The sequence below is a fragment of the Mastigoproctus giganteus genome, chromosome 11, assembly GCF_048544385.1.
Source record: "Mastigoproctus giganteus isolate SK-2022 chromosome 11, ASM4854438v1, whole genome shotgun sequence".
Taxonomy (NCBI): domain Eukaryota; kingdom Metazoa; phylum Arthropoda; class Arachnida; order Uropygi; family Thelyphonidae; genus Mastigoproctus; species Mastigoproctus giganteus.
In genome coordinates this window covers 119,881,518-119,903,231 of record NC_143585.1, presented here as the reverse complement: position 1 = coordinate 119,903,231, position 21,714 = coordinate 119,881,518, and the positions used below count along the sequence as shown (strand labels likewise).

Genomic DNA, 21,714 nt, shown 5'->3' with positions numbered 1-21,714 from the left:
TTTGCCGGAGACAGACTAATTCAGAAACATTGTGAAAGAGGCCCGTAAAAACTGCTCACATCATTGACGGGACTTGAACTCAGATCTTTTCCACAAGTGGGGTAGATGGTGATACTACCAACCTTGCTACTCTGAAGGCCGACAGAACATAGCAAAACATTAGAAAATTTACTATTAATGAATTTATGCTTAAATTTTAGTCCAATAGTCAATCATTACTGCAGCCTAGAACAGGAAAAAAGCATATTAGCATTATTAGAGGCATTTGATGCAAGAAAGCAAGCTTATGCAGCATCAGCCAAAAAAAAACACAGTAACATAAATAAATAAAAATAACCACTTCCATTTCACCCCTCTGTTCGTTCGAAATACCTGTCCAGCTGAGCCTTAAACTTATTTAGGCTATCAACTTCCACGACAAGGGATGGAAGTCTGTTCCACCTACCAACCACCCGCTGGCTAAAGGCAAATTTCCGCACATCTATCCTACATCTGTCTTTCCTCAATTTGAATTTATGCCCTCTCAGGTGATTATTCTGAGCAAGAGGAAGAATCCCATCAGCATTGAGCATGCTCAAACCATTCAAGGCTTTGTACAGTTCTATCAGATCACCTCGCTGGTGCCTAGTTTCCAGACACTGTAATTCGCAAAACTTAAGCCTTTCTTTGTAAGAGCACCCCTTTGTTCCATTCACCAATTTAGTTGCCCTTCTCTGTACTCGTTCCAGCAGCTCTACATCCTTCTTGAAATGAGGCCTCCAGGCCTGTATACAGTACTCTAGGTGTGGCCTGACCATTGCCTTATACAAGGGAATAATCACCTCCTTATCCCTGCTAGAAAAATTCCTATATATCATTGACAATACACCATGAGCTACTCTTGCACCCGTCTGCACTGCTCAGAAAACTTCATATCTGCCTGCACAACCACCCCCAGGTCCCTTTCATTCTCTACCACTGTCAGTGTAGTACCACAGAGTTGATACGTTGCTCTGGGGTTGCTGTTTCCCATATGTAGTACTTTACATTTGTCAATGTTAAACTTCATTTGCCACCTCGAAGCCCATCTGCTCAACCTTTCCAAATCCTGTTGCAGCAGCATAGTGTCAGTAGTGTCCTTGACAACCCTGCAAACCTTCGTATCGTCTGCAAACTTGGACATTAAGCCTGATATACCATCATCAATATCATTTATAAATACAGAAAACAATAAAGGACCCAATACTGGACCCTGAGGGACTCCACTAATAACATTAGTCCACGATGAGCAGTATCCATTGATTACCACTCTCTGTCTTCTCCCCCCAACCATCCCTTTATCCATAGCAGCAATTTGCCTCCAATGCCACACTGCTCCAATTTGTGCAGCAGTCTTCCATGTGCAACAGTATCAAAAGCCTTTCTAAGATCCAAGTATATAATATCAAAGTTATTCCCTGCATCCAGTTCTTTTGTGACTGCATCATAGTATCCAATCAAATTGGTCAGGCAAGACTTACCCTTAACAAAACCATTCTGTGTCCTAGCTATAACTGAAGTCTTGTCTAGATGATCCTGCAGTGCTTCTTTAACCAGTGCCTCCATTAATTTTCCAGGAACAGAAGTTAAACTCACAGGTCTATAATTACTTGTGTCAGCCTTTGATCCCCCTTTGTGAATTGGGGTCACATTTGCACATCTCCAGTCCATGGGTACCTCCCCTGAGTCCAAGGAAGCTCTCATAATTATGGCTAAGGGTTTGCTTACTTCCTTTGCTGCCTCCTTTAATATAACTGGATAGATCCCATCTACCCCAGGTGCCTTTCTTGTGTTTATCTTCAACAATTTCTCCTCCACTTTGCTCTCAGTTATTACAAGATTCTCTAGCTTACTGCTAGAGTTGAATACACCTCTGGCATTCCCCTCGCTGAATAACTCCTCATGTGTGAATGTCGATGCAAAATATTCATTTAGTTTGTTAGCTACCTGAGCAGGGTCATCAACAGTTGACCCATCGATCTCAAGTGGACCAATCTGATTGATCCCCTTCCTTCTAGAGTTTACATAAGTAAAGAACTCTTTGCTGTTTTTCTTCGCATCCCTTGCCAAGGATCTCTCGTAATCTGCCTTCGCCTGCCTAACCTCCTTTGTAACTTGGTTACAGATCAACTTGTATCTATCATAGGCGTCTGTGTCACGTGTTAATTTGTATGTATCCCATGCATTTTTCTTTTCTGCCATATGCCTCATCAGTTCATCTGACATCCATTTAGGCCGAAACCTTGAACAATATTTCTTAGTTGGTATGTAAAGCCTAGTAGCTTCCAAGATAAGTTCTTTGAATGCTTCCCATTTTGAATTTGCTGTTGGCAATATCATCAGTTGATCCCACTGTATAGAATTTAAATACTGTCTCAGTCCATTGTAGTCGCCTTTACGAAAGCAATACCCCTTCCCTTTACCCCTAATGGTAGTTACCTCTTTGAGTAACTCACACTTCAGCACACTGTGGTCACTGCCACCAAGTGGTTCATTTATCTGCAGATTCTTAATGCATGAAGAATCACTACTGATAATCAAATCAAGAGTATTACTCCCTCTAGTTGCCTCCCGAACATGCTGATGTAGAAAACAATCATCCAATAAATCCACAAAAGCCTTGCTACTGTGTGAGTGACCAGCCCCCAAATTCCAGTCAATATCTGGGAAATTAAAATCCCCCATTATAAGACTCTCTGATTTACTGCCCCACTCTATTTCTCCGAACAGTTTCTTATTATACTCATCAGAGTCATTAGGCCTATAGCACACTCCTACTCTCAATTTTGATCTCCCAATGCTTATGTCACACCAAACTGACTCGACACTGCACTGTCCAGCGATTTCGACTGGCTTCACTTCCTTGGATTTTATGTGTTTTTTAACTAATAGCATAACCCCTCCTCCCTTCCTATCCTGTCTATCCTTTCTGTAGACATTGTACTCCCCAAATTCCAGTTCTGCATTCCTTATATCTGTGTGACACCACGTCTCTGAAATCCCCACAATATCTGCCTTTGATGTTTTGAGCAATACCTCAAATTCATCAAATTTATTTACTAAACTCCTAGCATTGGTGTACACACAAGTATACATGCACCTGTTCTTTTTCTTAGCTACCCTAACACAACCCATGTGTTTACTTGTACCCCAATGATTCCCAGCAGTCTCTGAAATATCCTGCATCTTATTTTCCAGGCTGCGGCTCATTCCAATAGAAGCAGTGGAAGAATCACTTTCACCTCTGCCAGTGGCTACTGTTAATCTATTAGTCCTTGTATCCCCCCAATCTAGCAGTTTTCCGACCCACCTAACACTGCCTCGATAGCATCAGCAAACATTCTTGCACCCTTTCTATTTAAGTGTATCCCATCCCTGTAGAAGCAGTCTCTCCTGTTAACAAGTACAGACCAGGCTGAAAAAAATTCTACCCCTTGAGCCCTGCACAATCTTTTCAGGGCCGAATTGATTGACAGGGCTCTCATCATATACTCCCTCCTATCGTGTCTGGGCAGAATTGCAGACACTTTCAATTTCAACCCTAATTCACGGCTTTTTTTCATCAGTGACCTGTACTTGTCAAGTAATTCTGCTGGTCTCCTACTCTTAATATCATTGGTGCCAACGTGTACAACTATATCACCTTTTGTGCCCTTAAAAGATGATATCCGCTCTACAACGTCATCAACTTTTGCCCCTGGCAGACATACCCTGGTCCTGTTCGACCTATCCTTTTTACAAAGCATGTTTCCCGTTTCCCTGACAATAGTCTAGCTCTCATATTTCTTAAATAGACGTTACTTTTTTTTTATGCCCTCGCTACATGCAAAGACACCGTTTTTGTGCAGTGATTTTCTCTGCATGCGAACTGTGCAGAGAAAATTGTTGTTTATAGAATGTCAAATCGAGGGACTATACAAATGAACATTTAGAGAAATAAGAGTATAATAAACAATAAAAAAATCCCTAAATATAATGTCTATGAAAAAAGCCAAGTGTAGATTATCCATACCACTTCCATATAATGTTAGAAACACTAACGTAATGTATAAAAATTATGCATAAAAAGTAAAACAGTTACAGTGATTAATATGTAAATTTTATATCTGCAGTAATTTTGCAATCATGTAATTTTACAGTGAAGTTTTCATGTACCATATCAGTGCAACTGTTTTATACCGAAGTGACAGGGATAAAACTTACTCTTCATTACTTCAGTCATGACACTTTTTATAAGTGCAATAATGAATTTTATTATGTCTATGTGATAATCAAACAAGTTGGTTAATGTACGGGCATGTTGGCAAATAGTAATCATTCATGATTTGTAACAAAAAAAAAAAAAAAAAAAAAGCTGCCTGTAGTTGCCGGCTTTAACATTTCCTAGAAAACCAGTTGAAAATTTTGAAAGGCTTTCCACACTGATTTCTCACTATTACTAAGGACACATTTGAACTGTTCATCTTTAAAAAGTTGCATTATTTGTGGACCAATGAAAAACACCTGCCTTAGCCTTTTCTGCACTAAATCTTGGGAATTTCTCTTGCAAGTATGTGAATGCAGGACCGTTCACTTCCAAAGCCTTCATGAAATTTTTCAAGAGCCCCAGTTTGATATGGAGTGGTGGAAGCAAAACTTTATTCAGATCGACCAGAGGTTCAAATGCTACGTTCTTCATTCCAGTTGTTAATGATTTTCATTAAGGCCAACTCCTCTTCTTGTAGTGCATATCCTTGGCACGACTATTCCATTCACAGAGAAAGCAACAATACTTAGTGTAACCCTGTTGTAGTCCTAATAAAATGGTGATTACCTTTAAATCACCACGTCTGCCGTTCTGATAGTGTACACCTAAGATAATGGTCTTGCGTATGCTTTTTTTTTTTTTTTTTTTTTTTGTGGACAACATATGCAAGAGGTATTGAAGGGAGCATATTTCCATTGTGTAATAGCACAAGTCTTAAGGCTAACCTTAGAAGTGTCTGAAAATAGTCGCCATTCTTCGGGAATGTGCCTCATTTTCATTGCTACCGTTAGACCATCAACATCCTTACAAAAAGTGAGTTCACCTTCTGTTTGATAGAATTCATCATAGTCTCCATTTGGAGTATGAAATGTTGTCACGTTCAGAGAATGATCTAGAAGGTTCGACTGTTGTAGCCTCAAGACCAAAAACTCTGACTTATTTTTCAGCAGTTCCAGATCCTTAATGAGATCATTAAGCTCACTTGTGTGATCTTATGAGGTTCAGAAGGATAAAGGTTTGGACAATATGGTGGATCCCTTGATATAGACGGCTGCTGTACTTCATGTAAATCAAGTTGATGGTAATTAGTCTTGATCTTCTTCAGAGTGTACAGAAAAACGATCTGGTGGTTCAGAATTCGGTAGAACTTCACCACGAGGCACTGGATAAATTTCAGATATTACATTTGGTACGTTACTGTCCACTTTTTCTTCATTGTCATCCCTTTTCTAACAGGAGGCACCATATAGAAGTAACAGTCTGTGATGTGATTTGTTGGCTCCCTCCATATCTTGGGCACTGCAAAAGGCATAAAGCATTCCTTTCCACTCATCCATGCCTTGAGTTTTGATGAACAGGTAGTGCAGCACATGTGTGGAACCCAGTTCTTGTCCAGGTCACCTAGTTTACACTCAGAGAGCAAGTTTCTGGGGATTTCAAGAGCTCCTGGGAGTCATTATGGAACAAGTAAATACAGGTACCGTGTTAGGGAACCTAAGAGTAAGAACAGGTGCATGTATACTTGCATATACACCAATGCTAGAAGTATAGTAAATAAATTTGATGAATTTCAAGTGCTGATCAAAGCATCAAAGGCAGATATTGTTAGGATATCAGAGACATGGTGTCACACAGATATAAGCAGTGCACAATTGGAATTTGGGGAGTACAATGTGTACAGAAAGGATTGACAGGACAGGAAGGGAGGAGGGATTATGCTGTTAGTTAAGAAAAAATAAATTCTAAGGAAGTGCATTCAATTGATGTTGGTGGACAATGCAACATTGAGTCTGTTTGGTGTGACGTAAGAACTGGGAAAGGAAAAATGATAGTAGGTGTTTGTTATATGCCTAAAGAATCTGATGAGTATAATGAACAATTGTGCAGAGAAAGGTGGCCCCATCAGAATGTAATCAGAATGTCTTATAATGGGGAATTATAACTTTCCAGATATTGACTGGAACTTGTGGGTTGGTCACTCACATGCTAGCAAGACTTTTGTAGATTTATTGGAGGACCATTTTCTCCAGTAACATGTTAGATGGACAACCAGAGGGGGGGGGGGTAAGACTCATTCGCATTAGCATTAGTAGAGGCATTTGATGCAAAAAAGTAAGCTTATGCAGCATCAACCAAAAAAAAAAAAAAAAAACACACCACTTCTACTTCAACCCTCTGTTCGTACGAAATACCTGTCCAGCTGAGCCTTAAACTTATTTAGGCTATCAACTTCCACGACAAGGGATGGAAGTCTGTTCTACCAACCAACCACCCGCTGGCTAAAGGCAAATTTCCGCACGTCTATCCTACATCTATCTTTCCTCAATTTGAATTTATGCCCTCTCAGGTGATTATTCCGAGCGAGAGGAAGAATCCCATCAGCATTGAGCATGCTAAAACCATTCAAGGCTTTATACACCTCTATCAGATCACCTCGTTGGTGCCTAGTCTCCAGACACTATAATTTGCAAAACTTAAGCCTTTCTTCGTAAGAGCACCCCTTTGTTCCATTCACTAATCTTGTTGCCCTTCTCTGTACTTGTTCCAGCATCTCTACATCCTTCTTGAAATGAGGCCTCCAGACCTGTATACAATACTCTAGGTGTGGCCTGACCATTGCCTTATACAAGGGAATAATCACCTCCTTATCCCTGCTAGAAAAATTCCTATATATCATCGACAATACACCATGAGCTACTCTTGCCGCCCGTCTGCATTGCTCAGAAAACTTCATATCTGCCTGCACAACCACCCCCAGGTCCCTTTCATTCTCTACCACTGTCAGTGTAGTACCACAGAGTTGATATGTTGCTCTGGGGTTGCTGTTTTCCACATGTAGTACTTTACATTTGTCAGTGTTAAACTTCATTTGCCACCTCTCAGCCCATCTGCTCAACCTTTCCAGATCCTGTTGCAGTAGCATAGTGGCAGTAGTGTCCTTGACAATCCTCCCAACCTTCATATTGTCTGCAAACTTGGACATTAAGTTTGATATACCATCATCAATATCATTTATAAATACAGAAAACAATAATGGACCCAATACTGAACCCTGAGGGACTCCACTAATAACATTAGTCCACGATGAGCAGTGTCCATTGATTACCACTCTCTGTCAAGGGCAAGTTTTCTCAAAATGGAAAGTGGAATGCAATGTGCTATCATCAGCAAAACTACAGATAGGATTTCCAGTCAATGGAAGAAGGTCATTAATATACAAGAGGAAAAGAGTGGGGGAAAAGAACTAAACCTTGGGGGACACCAGCATTAGTGGAGAAGTTAGAAGACAGAGAGCCATCTACCCTCAACCTCAGTGAGCGATCAGAGAGAAAACTGGATAACCAATTACAATATACAGTTGGCAAACCATAAGATTTTCGGATTGACATCCCAAAGGCTTTCAATTGTGTTTGGCATAAAGGTCTTCTAAACTTGGGATGTCAAGAGCAAATGCTTGTGTTTCACCACCAAACTTTTCCATTCAATTTGTCCATAAATGGGTAACATAAGTCAGAATATCACCAGTGGATTGACACTGATGGAATCCATACTGGCGAACATTGATCAGATGGAAGGTTTCTAGGTAGTTTAAGAGTTGGCAGTTAATTGATTTCTCCATTACTTTAGAAAGAGCAGAAGTAATTGGATGGGAGGGATTTGTCACCCTTTTTAAGAACTGGTTGAATATGAGCAAATTTCCAAGCAGAAGGAAAAATACCTCTGGAATAAGAAAGTGAAAAAAAGTGGCAAAGAACAGGAGTAAGTTCAGGAGCACAGGTTTTGAGAAAAAGTGGAGAAAAATACCATCAGGACCTAGAGCTTTCTTAGCATCAAGATTCGTCAAAATCCTGCTGACATCCTTTTGATGGAAAACAACAGGAGGCATTGAATGGAGCATGTTGGGAATGGTGGGAGGTGTTTTACCAAGATCATTAATACATGAATTGGAAGAAAAATGGGATGCTAGCATGTCAGATTTATCCTTGGCCGAAGTGACAACAGAACCATCTGGTTTTGACAGAAGTGGGAACAGAGATGGGCAAAAGTTGCGGTCAATAGCTCTGGCAAGAGACCACAATGCTCGACTACCATTAGGGCAAGAAGCAAGTTTTCTACCCTTAACCTGTTCAAAATCTAGTCTGGACTGATTAATAACTGCTTTACAATTGTTGCAAGCTTTGGTGTAGGCAGAAAATGAAATTGAAGAATTGGAAACAAGCCAATTATGATATGAAAAGTTCTTCTCCTGAACAGCTTTAGCACATTTATTGGAAAACCAAGGTTTATATAAAGTATGAGATTTTAAAGTGGAGTATGGGATAAAGGATTCCATTCCTACAAGAATAATTTCACTGATATGATCTGAGCAAACGTTGACATAACACGTTTTGAAACAGTAGTCTGACCAAGGAAAAGAAATCTCTCAAGTCATCCCATTTTGCATTCTTGTAATGCCAAACAACACAAGGTTTTGATTAGCCATGAGATAAAGGCTCCATTGGAGAAGAGACAATCACCAAGTTGTGATATCTGAGGTGCCTAATGGACCGCTCACTTTGACCGTGTACTTAGCATTAGTAGAGGCATATGATGCAAGAAAGCAAGCTTATTCAGCATCAGCCAAAAAAAAACAAAAAAAACACACCACTCCCATTTCACCCCTCCGTTCGCTCGAAATACCTGTCCAGTTGAGCCTTAAATTTGTTTAGGCTATCAACTTCAACAACAAGTGATGGAAGTCGGTTCCACCAACCAACCACCTGCTGGCCAAAGGCAAATTTCCGCACATCTATCTGACATCCGTCCTTCCTCAATTTGAATTTATGCCCTCTGAGCTGATTATTCTGAGCAAGAAGAAGAATCCCATTGGCATTGGGCATGCTCAAACCATTCAAAGCCTTATACACCTCTATCAGATCACTTCGCCGGTGCCTAGTCTCCAGACTCTGTAATTTGCAAAACTTAAGCCTTTCTTCGTAAGAACAACCCTTTGTTCCATTCACTAATCTTGTTGCCCTTCTCTGTACCCGTTCCAGCAGCTCTACATACTTCTTGAAATGAGGCCTCCAGACCTGTATACAGTACTCAAGATGTGGCCTAACCATTGCCTTATACAAGGGAATAATCACCTCCTTATCCCTGCTAGAAAAATTCCTGTATATCATTGACAAGACAACATGAGCTACTCTTGCAGCTCGTCTGCACTGCTCAGAGAACTTCATATCTGCCTGCACAATTACCCACAGGTCCTTTTCATTCTCCACCACTGTCAGTGTAGTACCGCAGAGTTGATACGTTGCTCTGGGATTACTGTTTCCCATATGTAGTATTTTACATTTGTCAATGTTAAACTTCATTTGCCACCTCTCAGCCCATCTGTTCAACCTGTCCAGATCCTGTTGCAGCAGCATAGCGTCAGTGGTGTCCTTAACAACCCTGCCAACCTTTGTATCATCTGCAATCTTGGACATTAAACTTGATATCCCATCATCAATATCATTCATAAACACCGAAAACAACAATGGACCCAACACTGAACCCTGAGGAACTCCACTAATAACATTAGTCCACGTTGAGCAGTGTCCATTGATTACCACTCTCTGTCTTCTGCCACTCAACCATCTCCTTATCCATAGCAGCAATTTGCCTCCAATGCCACACTGCTCCAATTTGTGCAGCAGTCTTCCATGTGCAACAGTATCAAAAGCCTTTCTAAGATCCAAATATATATAATCAAAGTTATTCCCTGCATCTAGTTCTTTTGTGACTACATCATAGTATCCAATCAAATTGGTCAGGCAAGACCTGCCCTTAACAAAACCATGCTGCGTCTGAGCTATAACTGAATTCTTGTCTAGATGATCCTGCAGTGCTTCTTTAACCAGTGCCTCCATTAATTTACCTGGAACAGAAGTTAAACTAACAGGTCTGTAATTACTTGTGTCAGCCTTTGATCCTCCTTTGTGAATTGGGGTTACATTTGCACATCTCCAGTCTATGGGTACCTCCCCTGAGTCCAAAGAAGCTCTCATAATTATGGCTAGGGGTTTGCTTACTTCCTTTGCTGCCTCCTTTAATATAACTGGATAGATCCCATCCACCCCAGGTGCCTTTTTTATGTTTATCCTCAACAATCTCTCCTCCACTTTCCTCTCAGTTATTACAAAATCATCCAGCTCACTGCCAATGTTTACTTTACCTACATCATTCTCCTTCCTGAATAACTCCTCATGCGTGAATGTAGATGCAAAATACTCGTTTAGATTGTTAGCCACCTGAGCAGGATCCTCAACTGTTGAACCATCAATATCCAGTGGACCAATCTGATTCATCCCTTTCCTTCTTGAGTTTAAATAGGTAAAGAACTCTTTTCTGTTTTTCTTTGCATCCTTTGCCAAGGATTTTTCGTAGTCTGCCTTTGCCTGCCTAATCTCCTTTGTGACTTGGTTACAGACCAACTTATATCTATCATAGGCTTCCATGTCACCCATTAATTTGTATGTATCCCATGCATTTTTCTTCTCTGCCACATGTCTCAGTTCGTCTGATAACCATTTAGGCCTAAACCTTGAACAATATTTCTTAGTTGGTATGTAAAGCCTGGTAGCCTCCAAGATTAGTTCCTTGAATGCTTCCCATTTTGAGTTTGCTGTTGGTAACATCATCAGTTGGTCCCACTGTATAGAATTTAAATACTGTCTCAGACCATCATAGTCGCCTTTACGAAAACAAAAACCCTTCCCTTTACCTCTGATGGTAGTTACCTCCTTGAGTAAATCCCACTTCAACACACTGTGATCACTGCCACCTAGTGGTTCATTTATCTGCAGATTCTTAATGCATGAAGAATCACTACTGATAATCAGATCAAGAGTATTGCTCCCTCTTGTTGCCTCACGAACATGCTGAAGTAGAAAACAATCATCCAATAAATCCACAAAAGCCTTGCTAGTGTGCGAGTGACCAACCCACAAATTCCAGTCAACATCTGGGAAATTAAAATCCCCCATTATAAGACTCTCTGATTTAGAAGGATTGTTTGTGAGAAAAAGATCAAGTGTGTTGGCTGTATGGTTAGGATTGTCTGGTATTCTTGTAGGTAAATGAACAATCTATGCAAGGTCATTAGTAATTGCAAAAGCCTCGATGTCTCGACCAGCTGGGTCGGTTTGACTAGAAAACGGAAGCCAGCTGGAGTTGTGAATTTTAAAATCACCAAGAAAAATTAACTCACTGTGAGGAATGTTAGACTGTATTAGTTTGACAATTCATGGTGTATTCAATAGTACGAAAAAGTGGAGGGATATGCTGTATGAAGTAATGAAATTTTTGGATATGGCGTACACACAGAAGGAATATACCCAGATGCTTGACATAATGTGGCCTCAACAGTGCTCCCCACATACACACTACTCGGACTCCCTCCAGTCACTATCTGGCAGAGTAAAGGTAGCAAGATTATATGCTAGCTGATCCGGAAGCCTCCTAAAGTGTTACCAATAGGTTAGGTCTGGTGTACTAACTAGGGGTTGGCCTGCGAATACCATTTTAAAGCTGTACCCTAGAAATGTAAGGAAGATTGGATCTTGCCATGATGTTCATCATAACCTCAAAAGTCATCAGTCATACTGCATGATGGAAGAGATGGGGAAGGGTTGACCGGAACGTAGCTCTGGAGACTAAACATGGGTTCCACCACTTCAAGCCTCCAATAAGCAAAGTGGTGGTATTGCACCGGTTGATGAGAGTCATCTACCACCTAGTATTGCCTGGTAACACAGAAGAGCGGCATTCCTCCATGTTGTGTGGGTGTCACACCTCGACCCCTGCTTACGTTGGTTCGTACCTGGGTGGTCACCCACAGTGTGCACGTGCATGGGGGTTATACCCAGGAAGAATGTTGTTTTTCTTAATCATAATTCCTTTGACCACAATAACATTTTGTTCCTAAAGTTCTTGGGTTATTTCTTCCTCTGTCACATTCGATTTGAAGTTGCATGAAGTGAAACTTTCACTGTAATTCCAGCAAAATTTGTGGGTCGTAGTAGTTTCTCCGAATGACTGCGGTTTACAGTTTCTATTAGTATCCCCCCTGATTGCTGTCTAATAGCTGTTTTAGGAGATCCTGCAGTACTTTCTCGCAGGGTGTCATGGTCAGTTTCTGTCTCTGGCTGAGAGCTTATCAGCTCTAAAGGTCAAAACACTATGTGATTCATATTTATTCCTTTTGGCCTTTGGCAGACTAACTGTTTTCCAAGGTTTCTGGCCCCCATCATGGAGAAGCAGGAACAGTGTTTGGTGTTACCAAATGGAGATTAGTAAGGATTAGTAGTTAAGAGAAAAAAATATAAAGAAAGGTAGATTTCCCTTTTTTTTGCCCTCTGCAAACACTTTTTGGTAGCAGAGATTCTATCAAATAAAGAGTTTTAGAAAATGGAACTTTAGAATTTTAGAAAGAGGAATGTGATCAGTACTTGATGTCTTAGAAGTCTCAATAGAAATCGTTCTTTATTTCCATTAAAAAATAATAAAACCCCACCACTTCCTTCTAGAAATCTTTTTTGGAAAGGATTACAGGGAATTACCATAAAACATTGCCTTATCTTCAAGATAGGCAGTAATAACTAACCCCGCCAACCTGCTTCTTCATGTTAAGATGTACACATACAACAAGGAAAAAAGTGATCAGTCTAAATTACCAGTATTAGTTATTAGTAATCATTTTGACCTTACCTGTGACATTTGAGAATCAGTAATATAAATTTGTAATCTGATGACATGGGTACAAAGCAGAAGAGGTTTTTGATATATTGTTGGCTTCAAATTGAAGGTATTAAATTGTGACAGTGAATACCAAAAAAAAAAAAAAAAAAGCAGGGAACCTGAAAAACATTTCAGTGCTCTTCTAATTGAGAAAATGAAAACCTTTACTGTAATGTGAATTGAATTTCAAATACACGAAATAAATAATTTTTTTACAAAATTCTAAAACATTAGTGCATCTTATGGTCGGGTGTGTCTTACTGCCCAACAAATATGGTTTTCAAAATCTATTGATTATGCCCATCATTACTAACTACTAGTCATTTGAATGATGTGAATGATTTTCCATAATTCAGTAAATTTATTATATCCATTATTACCTATTTAGTTAATAACTAATAATTTGAGTGATATGAGTATAACTAAATAACTTGTCATAATTGAATACGGGGATGGACTGGACACACAGAGACTCAGAAATTCCTCTTCCCCATGTCATCTCCTAAGTAGCAAGGCCTATTGAATATATAGGTCTGATTTACTGTTTATCAAAATGGTAAAATAATTTAAAACATTGTTATAACACCAGTATACACAAAACTCGGCTCCCTTAGAAGTTAAAACCTATGTTGAGAGCTTGTGAATGAAGGAAATGGAAAATGGAAATGGAAAATAAAATGTTCTGTTTATACTCCAGCACAACCACTAGGTCAGGAGCTTACAATTAATCATGTCAACAATGAATACAATTGTTAACTGTATTTAGCAACCACATGGGCTTGAACTCAAACACATGAGCTGGACCTCCATTTTCTTCAATACACTATTCAGAATGACAAATCCATAATTCCCTTATTGTTTCAGGTCTATTCCTAATGGTTTTGGCAATTTCCAAAATGTGATTTCTCAAATTAGTGACTCCACACAAATTAATTTAAAAGTGTAAGATCAAGTGATTGTGGTGGCAGTTGTACAATGCCATTTCAATCAATCCATCAGTTATATTTAATAATATAACTTATACATTGTTAGACCCATATTTAATAAGTCAGAAACAACAGGGAAAAAGTGGATGGCTGTGTACCACAGTGCATAAACCACATCCTCTGCTGATTTTCAAGGGGTATATATCTTCCAAATGATTCCACAAATTGTTCCAGCGAAAATGCAGTTGTGCTACACCTAAAAGCTTTATTGGTAAAAATAATGATCAATAAGATTTTCCCTAAGAACACCACACCAAAAGGAAAAAGTATGCATATAATAAATATTATCTGCATAACTTTTTTATACATTTATATTAAATATAAATATACTGATGTGTGAGTTTCTTTAGCCTATGTATGAGTGTTTTCAGGGTTGAGAATTCCATTTATTGTAAAACATGATTCACCTGTAAACAGAATATGAGTGAGAAATTAAGGATCATATATATCTTGCAAAATCAGCTATTTACAAAAGTTTCTGAATTTATTCATATCTAGTGGCAACAATTCTTGTACAGGCATACTATGAAATGGATATATTCATGTTCATATAATGTCCTCCATACATTTGTAGATGAAGCATTAATGCAACCTTCTAGTACTTGTGGTAGGAGATACTTAAACAGCACAAAGTATTTGTTCTTCGATGTTTGTAGTTTGTTGAAATCGCCTTTTACTAAATTTCACTCATAATTATTTCAGCGTGCCTCTTTCTCTAATTCGTCTCTTCACAGCAGCAAATGTTTTATAATACTTGATACTTGTCGAGTTGAAAATTGTTCAATATATCTGTGAACAGCAGCTTTGCTGTCTTCCTATCTTCATTGCTTATGTTGAAGTTATTTTATCTAGTTTATTTTTTATTTGCTTATACTGAAGTTATTTTATCTAGTTTAGTATTTTCCCCAAGAAGAAAAGGTAAAATTTTTTGAAGATTATGCTTGCTGTTTTTAATTTCTTAGTTTGTGAAAAACAAAACATCATCCTTAGTGTGCGTCCACTGATAAAATTTTGTGTAAAAAGTGTTTTTCTATAAAATTATACCCTAAAGGGTTGTTAAAATGGATCCACAGCCTACGATATCAGTGGTGAAAAGGAACAGGGAAGAACAGTACACTGAAGCTGATAAAATTGAATCAGCTCTTTATCCCCCCCCCATACTTCTCCTTCAACCCATGCACGGTACTAAGTACTATAGGTTTTGATATCTTTCGTGTTTGGGGTTTTCATAAAATAAAAAATAAGTATGTCATCTGATACTGAAACAGAATTCTAGTCAAGTTATGCACATTCTGAATCTTGTTCAAATGCATCTATTGTTAGAATGCTACAAATAATAGATGCTGGCATTACTTGGCGTGATGATTCTTCACAGATCCATGTACTAAAAAGCAGTGCCTATTTATTCACATCCAATAAAAGCATTTCACAAAAGTATCCCAAGGCACACATAAAACACCCCCACAAATATAAAAGGCAGTGAATGTGTTAAGCACATTCACTGCCTTTTATATTTGTGGGGGGGTGTTTCACCCAAAACAAATAATTTATAGTATGAATTGTTTCTACACTTATAATTTATTTCAATTTTACACCCCTAATAGACATACAACTGAGAAAACTAATTCATACTGTACTTCCTACAACTTAAAATTTATTTCATTTCGTGTTTGTGCTCTTGCCAGTTATGTGCCCAATGTAAGTGCCTGTTTCACTGATGCCTTTTTATGGCTCTGTCCCTACTGTAAATGAGGCAGCCATGGATCATGAAACTAAAGTCACAGACATGACAGTGCCACTGTGTACTCTGCCATTCTGGTTACTCACAACTGGGCAACTGGTATCATTCGTGTAGTAGAACAACATTATACATGTCGGTGTTGGTACTTATGCTTTGTACTGCTTAAAATCATTTAAACAGTCATATTTTTATGATATTAATTTGAAGTATTCTACAGTTTTGTGCTGTGCTGCTTTTCTACAGGTTTGTAATTTATGATTAATGTTTAATATCTCAGAAATAAATACTTCTGTAATATGTTTACAATAACTGTTTTTCTTATTTTTAGCTGAAGAATATGTTTCTACATTGGTTGCATTCAATTTTGAAACACTCTGCACAATAGTACTGTCATGTGTTAACACTTGAAAAAGCCACAAATGTGGAATGGGAATGTACAACTTCTCCCCTTTCCCTAAACAAAATTTCTGGGTTGAACACTGAATCCAGTCATTCCTGTATACAAATATTGTAAGGTCCTGCCTGTTAACATTTTAGATATTAGCTACCAAGTAGCTAATATCTAAAATGTGTTAGTGTTAATATCTAAAATGTGTTAGTGCTAATATCTAAATGTATTGTGCTAATATCTAAAATCTATTAGCTACTAAGTAGCTAATAACTAAAAGTTTGTGTAATGGAATGAAATGATTTAAATAATGTAAGAAAAATTTCTAAGTTGAAATAGCTAATAACTATCTTGATCTTAAAATCCTTCCTGGCTGTTCTAACATTGTTAAAATTAATCAGCAGACATAATCTCATATTTAAAGATAATTACAGTAAGTCATTTTTTTTTTGCAATAAACAGAAGTGATTAAAAAATTTAGAATGTTAATGAACATTAATGTGGATTTATTTTAATTCACAAATCTTCTCTGAAGTAGAAATCAAGATGAATTTATGAGTGGATATGGATAATGAACAACCACATCAAGAGTTGGTGAAGTGTGTTGTTGTGGGAGATACTGCAGTTGGAAAGACTCGTCTAATTCGTGCTCGGGCATGTAATGTGCAGATGAATTTAAATCAACTTGTTGGCACTCACATTCCTACTGTATGGGCAATAGATCAGTATCGCATCCATAAAGAGGTGAGATTCAATAAGTATATTACATTATATTTTGTTTTATGCTATTTCTACTACTGAAAGTGATATATTCAACGTTACTGCAGTGTTTAATGGCATGGTTTTAAACATGCAAGGTAAAAAAATAAGTTTCTATTTATAGTCTGTGATGGCTACATAGGAGCTGAAGAGTTCACAAGAACACTGACATATTTTGTATTATCATATAGATATAAACTAAGACATGTGTAACTCAATACTTTTACCTGACCATTTGGTTACAATCATGCATTCTTCATCTCATACTTGCTAATGAGAAAAATACAGCTGGGTACGACGCTGTATTCTGCATATCTGATTCATAAATATTTCATGAATCAAATACACTTTCAACATTATCCATCTCATAACACTGTTCCGGTAAACATGAAACATTTTAATGGAATTGGGTGTGGTTCAGAAAATAGGCTTGCTGTGTAATGGAATTAATTTCAGTAAACTATCAACCTATCATGGTTTGCAAAAGTTATTAGAAATTCATGTTCCACTGAAGTATAATGACATCTTTTTTTTAAGGAATTTAAATTTAAATATTTATATTGCATAGCCATACTAGTGTTAGTATTAATATTAATAGTGAAGACACAATACAAAGGAAGCAAGCTCATACACAATCAGCAAAAAAAAAAGAAAAAAAAATGCACTTTGTTTTCCCATTCCCTCTAATAATTAATCTGCTCAACGGTCCTTTATATTTGTTCAGATACCATACAGATGCCATCAGCATTTCGATTATGTAATCCATTTGAATCCTTAAATTTACAGAACTCAAGTCATTTCTGACATTTTTAAACCTAAATAGGTTTAAAAATGTAAAAAATTTAGGTTTTAAAAGTCATAAATGACATTTTTAAACCCAAATGCCAGAGGCTATTAGTAGTGGCAAAATGATTAAAGGAAGCAAGCAAGCTTATAAAATATCAGAAAAAAAAAATTCCATATCACTCGTGCATCCCCTCAGATAATTTGTCTAGTTCTTCCTTGACTTTATTCAAACTAGCCGCTTCCCCAACAACAGATGGAAGTTTGTTCCAACAATCAACCAAATGAAGGCAAACTTCCACACATCCATTTGCAACTATCCTTCCACCATTTGAATTCATGCCTCCTCATGTGTACCCTGAGCAAGAGAAAGGATTCTGTCAATACTGATCTTGCTCAATCCATTCAAAGCCTTAAACACCTTATAATCAAATCAATTTGCAGGTGCCTAGTCTCCAGATGCTGCAATTTGCAGAACTGAAGCCTTTCTTGGTAACTGCACTCTTTTGTTTGCTTCACCAATCTTGTTGTCTTTCTTTGCACCCATTCCAATAGATCTACATCCTTCCTAAAATAAGCATCTAGACCTGTATGCAATTTTCAAGATGCGGCCTAACCACTGCCTTGTACGATGGAATAATCATCTCCTTATTCCTGCTAGCAAAGTTTCTGTATATCATTGACAAAACCCCAGGAGCTGTCCTGCCAGCCTGTTTGCAATGATCAGAGAACATTATATCTGACTGCACGAAAAAAAAAAAAAAAAAAAAAAGGTACACTGCAGCCATTATCAACCCACTACAGGATGGAAGCCTCTTCAACAATTTATGCTGAGGGAAATGGACCGTAATCTGCCACGGTGGTCCAGTGCGGATTGGCAGACCGACCATATTTAGCAGTCAGGGGCTTGAACCTTGGTCTACTCAAAGAGCATGTGCTACTGCATTCCCGCTCCTGACCACTCGGCTATGGAGGCCAATTAACCCCCAAGTCTTTTTCATTTTCCACTATCTTGAGTGTAGTACCACAGAGTTAGTATTTTAATTTAGATTACTGCTACCTATATGCAGTACATTTGTGGATTTTCAATTGCCATTTCTCAGCCCATCTGCCTAATTTTTCTAGATCTTGTTGCTCTAGCATACTTTGATTACTATCATTAATCACCCACTAGTATCAACCTTAGTATCATCTGAAAAATTAGACATTAAGTCTGATATACTTTCTTCCGTATCATCAATAAATACAGAAAACAACTATCAGCCCAGACCAAACCTGGGGAACTCCACTAATAAAGAGCAGTGTCCACAGATAACCACTATATGTCTTCTTCCACTCAACCATTCCTCTATCCATAGCAATAACTTATGCTTAATGCACACTGCTCCAATTTGTATAGCATTCTTTTGCAAGGGTATCAAAAGATTTCCTGAAATCAAAGTATATATCAAAATTATTTTTTGCATCCAGTTGCTTTGTTACCGCATCCTAGTATCAAATCTGAGAGGCCAGACAAGATTGCTCCTTAACAAATCCACACTGTAAATGCCATATATTGTATTGCTGTCTAGATTGTCTGACATTAATTCTTTAAATAGTGACTCCTATTTTCCCTGGAACAGAAGTTAAGCTAACAGGTTTGTTATTACTCATCTCACCCTTTGATTCTGCTTAGTGAAATGGGGATACATTTGCATATCTCTAGCCCATAGGGGGTCTCCCCTGAATCCAAGGATAGTCTAGTAATTATGGCTAAGGGTTTGCTTATCAACTTAAGAGGTTGCCTCTCTTAATACTTTTGATTTTCATAAATGACATTGACGAAGGGATAGAGGGCAGGATGTCTAAATTTGCAGATGGTGTAAAGATTGGAAGAGTAGTTAATGATCGCCGCCAAGCAGAGCTTCTTCAGAATGACCTAGATAGACTTCAGGGATGGTCAGAAAAATGGCAGCTATGCTTTAATCCAGCAAAGTGTAAGGTATTGCACGTGGGGAACAGTAACCCCAAAATAACTTATACACTTGGCGGAGTTGAACTAAAGCCGGTAGTGGAGGAAGGGACTTTGGTGTTATGATACGATCAGACTTTTAAGTTCTCTGAGCATTGCAGACAGGTTGCAAGGAAGGCCCATGATGTCCTATTGATAATTTATCAAACAATTGCTAGTAGAGATAAGGACATCATAATTCCATTATATAAGACTATTGTTAGACCACACTTGGAGTACTGTGTTCAGGTGTGGAGACTGCACCTAAAGAAAGACATTGTGGTTCTTGAAAGGGTCCAGAGACGGGTGACTCGCCTGGTGAGATCGACAAAAGGGCATCCATATGAGGAGACTGAATATGTGGGATGCAGAGCTTGGAAACTAGGCACCTTAGAGGAGACTTGGTTGAGGTGTTTAAGGCTCTGAGAAGCATAAGCAAAATGAATGAGGACGAAATTTTCATGGTTATAAATAATTCTAGAACTAGGGGCCATAATTTCAATTTAAGGGGGGGGGAGATGTTTAGACTGGATTGTAGTAAGTTTTATTTTGGCCAGCGAGTATAAATTACTGGAATAAGCTACCTAAATGGGTGGTAGAGGTTGACAGTTTGGGGCAGTTCAAAGATCAGCTGGATGTGGGAGGAGGGAAATGCTTAGGTTGTCCATTTCCTTTTCTCTTATTTATTAACTAATAAATAAGAGAAAAGGAAACCTATTATTAGGTTCCTTTATTTCTTACTAACCTATTATTATTATTTTTTTATTTTCTTCTTATTATTATTTTATTCTTATTTTATTTTATATATATTTTTTGTTATTTTATTATAATTGTTATTTATTTATTAATTATTATTATTATTATTTATTTATTTCTGGCTGGTGCAGCATAAGCCAATGGCTTTCTTGCACCATGTGGCCATTGCAAATACTAATACAATACTAATATACTAATATAATTGGATAGAGCTCAAATACTGAAGGCTGATTTTTTTATGTTTAGCTTCAACTAAACATAAAAAACTAAACTCCTTTCAGTTATCACAAAATCAATTGATAAACTTCTGGCCTCCCCTTCTCTAACAAATTCCTCATGTGTGAATGTAGATGCAAAATACCTATTCAATTTGTTAACAGCCTGGGCAGGGTCATCAACAGTTAAACAGTTGACATCAAGTGGGCCAATGTAATGTGTTAAGGCTTTTTAATACAATGATAGGAGTCTTTACTGCTGTTCTTTGCCTTAGATTGCCTAACCTACTTTGCGATTTGATTACAGACTACTTTATATGTATCCCACACATTTTTCTTCTCTGCCATAAATCTTATCAGTTCAGGGGCTCACATCTGGTAAGTATGGGCTTGGCACACTCAGGGTCCTGAGCTGGATATCATCATTCTTCTCTTTCTTGGCGATTCCTTTCTACTTCTGACTCTCTCTCTCTCTCTCTCTCTCTCTCTCTCTCTCTCTCTCTCTCTCTCTCCCTCCCTCCCTCCCTCCCTCCCTCCCTCTCTCTCTCTCTCTCTCTCTCAGGATAACTCGGGAATTTTTTTGGGTGGTGCAACATAAGCCTCAGGCTTCCTTGCACCATATGGCTAATAATAATAATAATAACCTTAATCCGATAGTGACAATCTTCCTAGGAGCAACAATGGCGAAATGGAATACTACCATTAAGGTCAAGATCATCACAACCAAGCCAATGCCCATTAGAAGAGGAATCTTTCAGGGAGATGGTCTGAGCCCACTGTGGTTCTGTCTAACACTCAACCCGCCATCCACCATGCTTAATGGCAGCAAGTATGTATATAACCTCAAAGAAGGAAGAAAGAACCTGTACACCCTCACCCACCTAATGTACATGGATGACATCAAGCTCTACGTGGCAACCGAGAAGCAACTCCAGCAACTACTCCGGATCACCGAAGAATTCAGCAAGGACATCAGGATGGAATTTGGTCTAGACAAATGCAAGATCCACAGATTGCACCAGGGAAAATTAGTTGGCCGAGTCTATCAGCTGCTGACTGGTAAAGAGAT

The 21,714-nt window shown here is 38.3% G+C and overlaps 1 protein-coding gene across 1 annotated transcript in view; it reads left to right on the top strand.

The window, feature by feature from the left end:
- LOC150078388 (rho-related BTB domain-containing protein 1-like) overlaps window positions 1–21,714 on the top strand; it is a 384,612-nt gene that overhangs the window by 19,621 nt on the left and 343,277 nt on the right. The window contains exon 2 of the mRNA XM_090385409.1: window positions 16,681–16,886. Within this exon, the coding sequence (XP_090241535.1) occupies window positions 16,707–16,886 (180 nt within the window). The 5' untranslated portion in view covers window positions 16,681–16,706. The remainder of the gene's footprint in view (window positions 1–16,680; window positions 16,887–21,714) is intronic.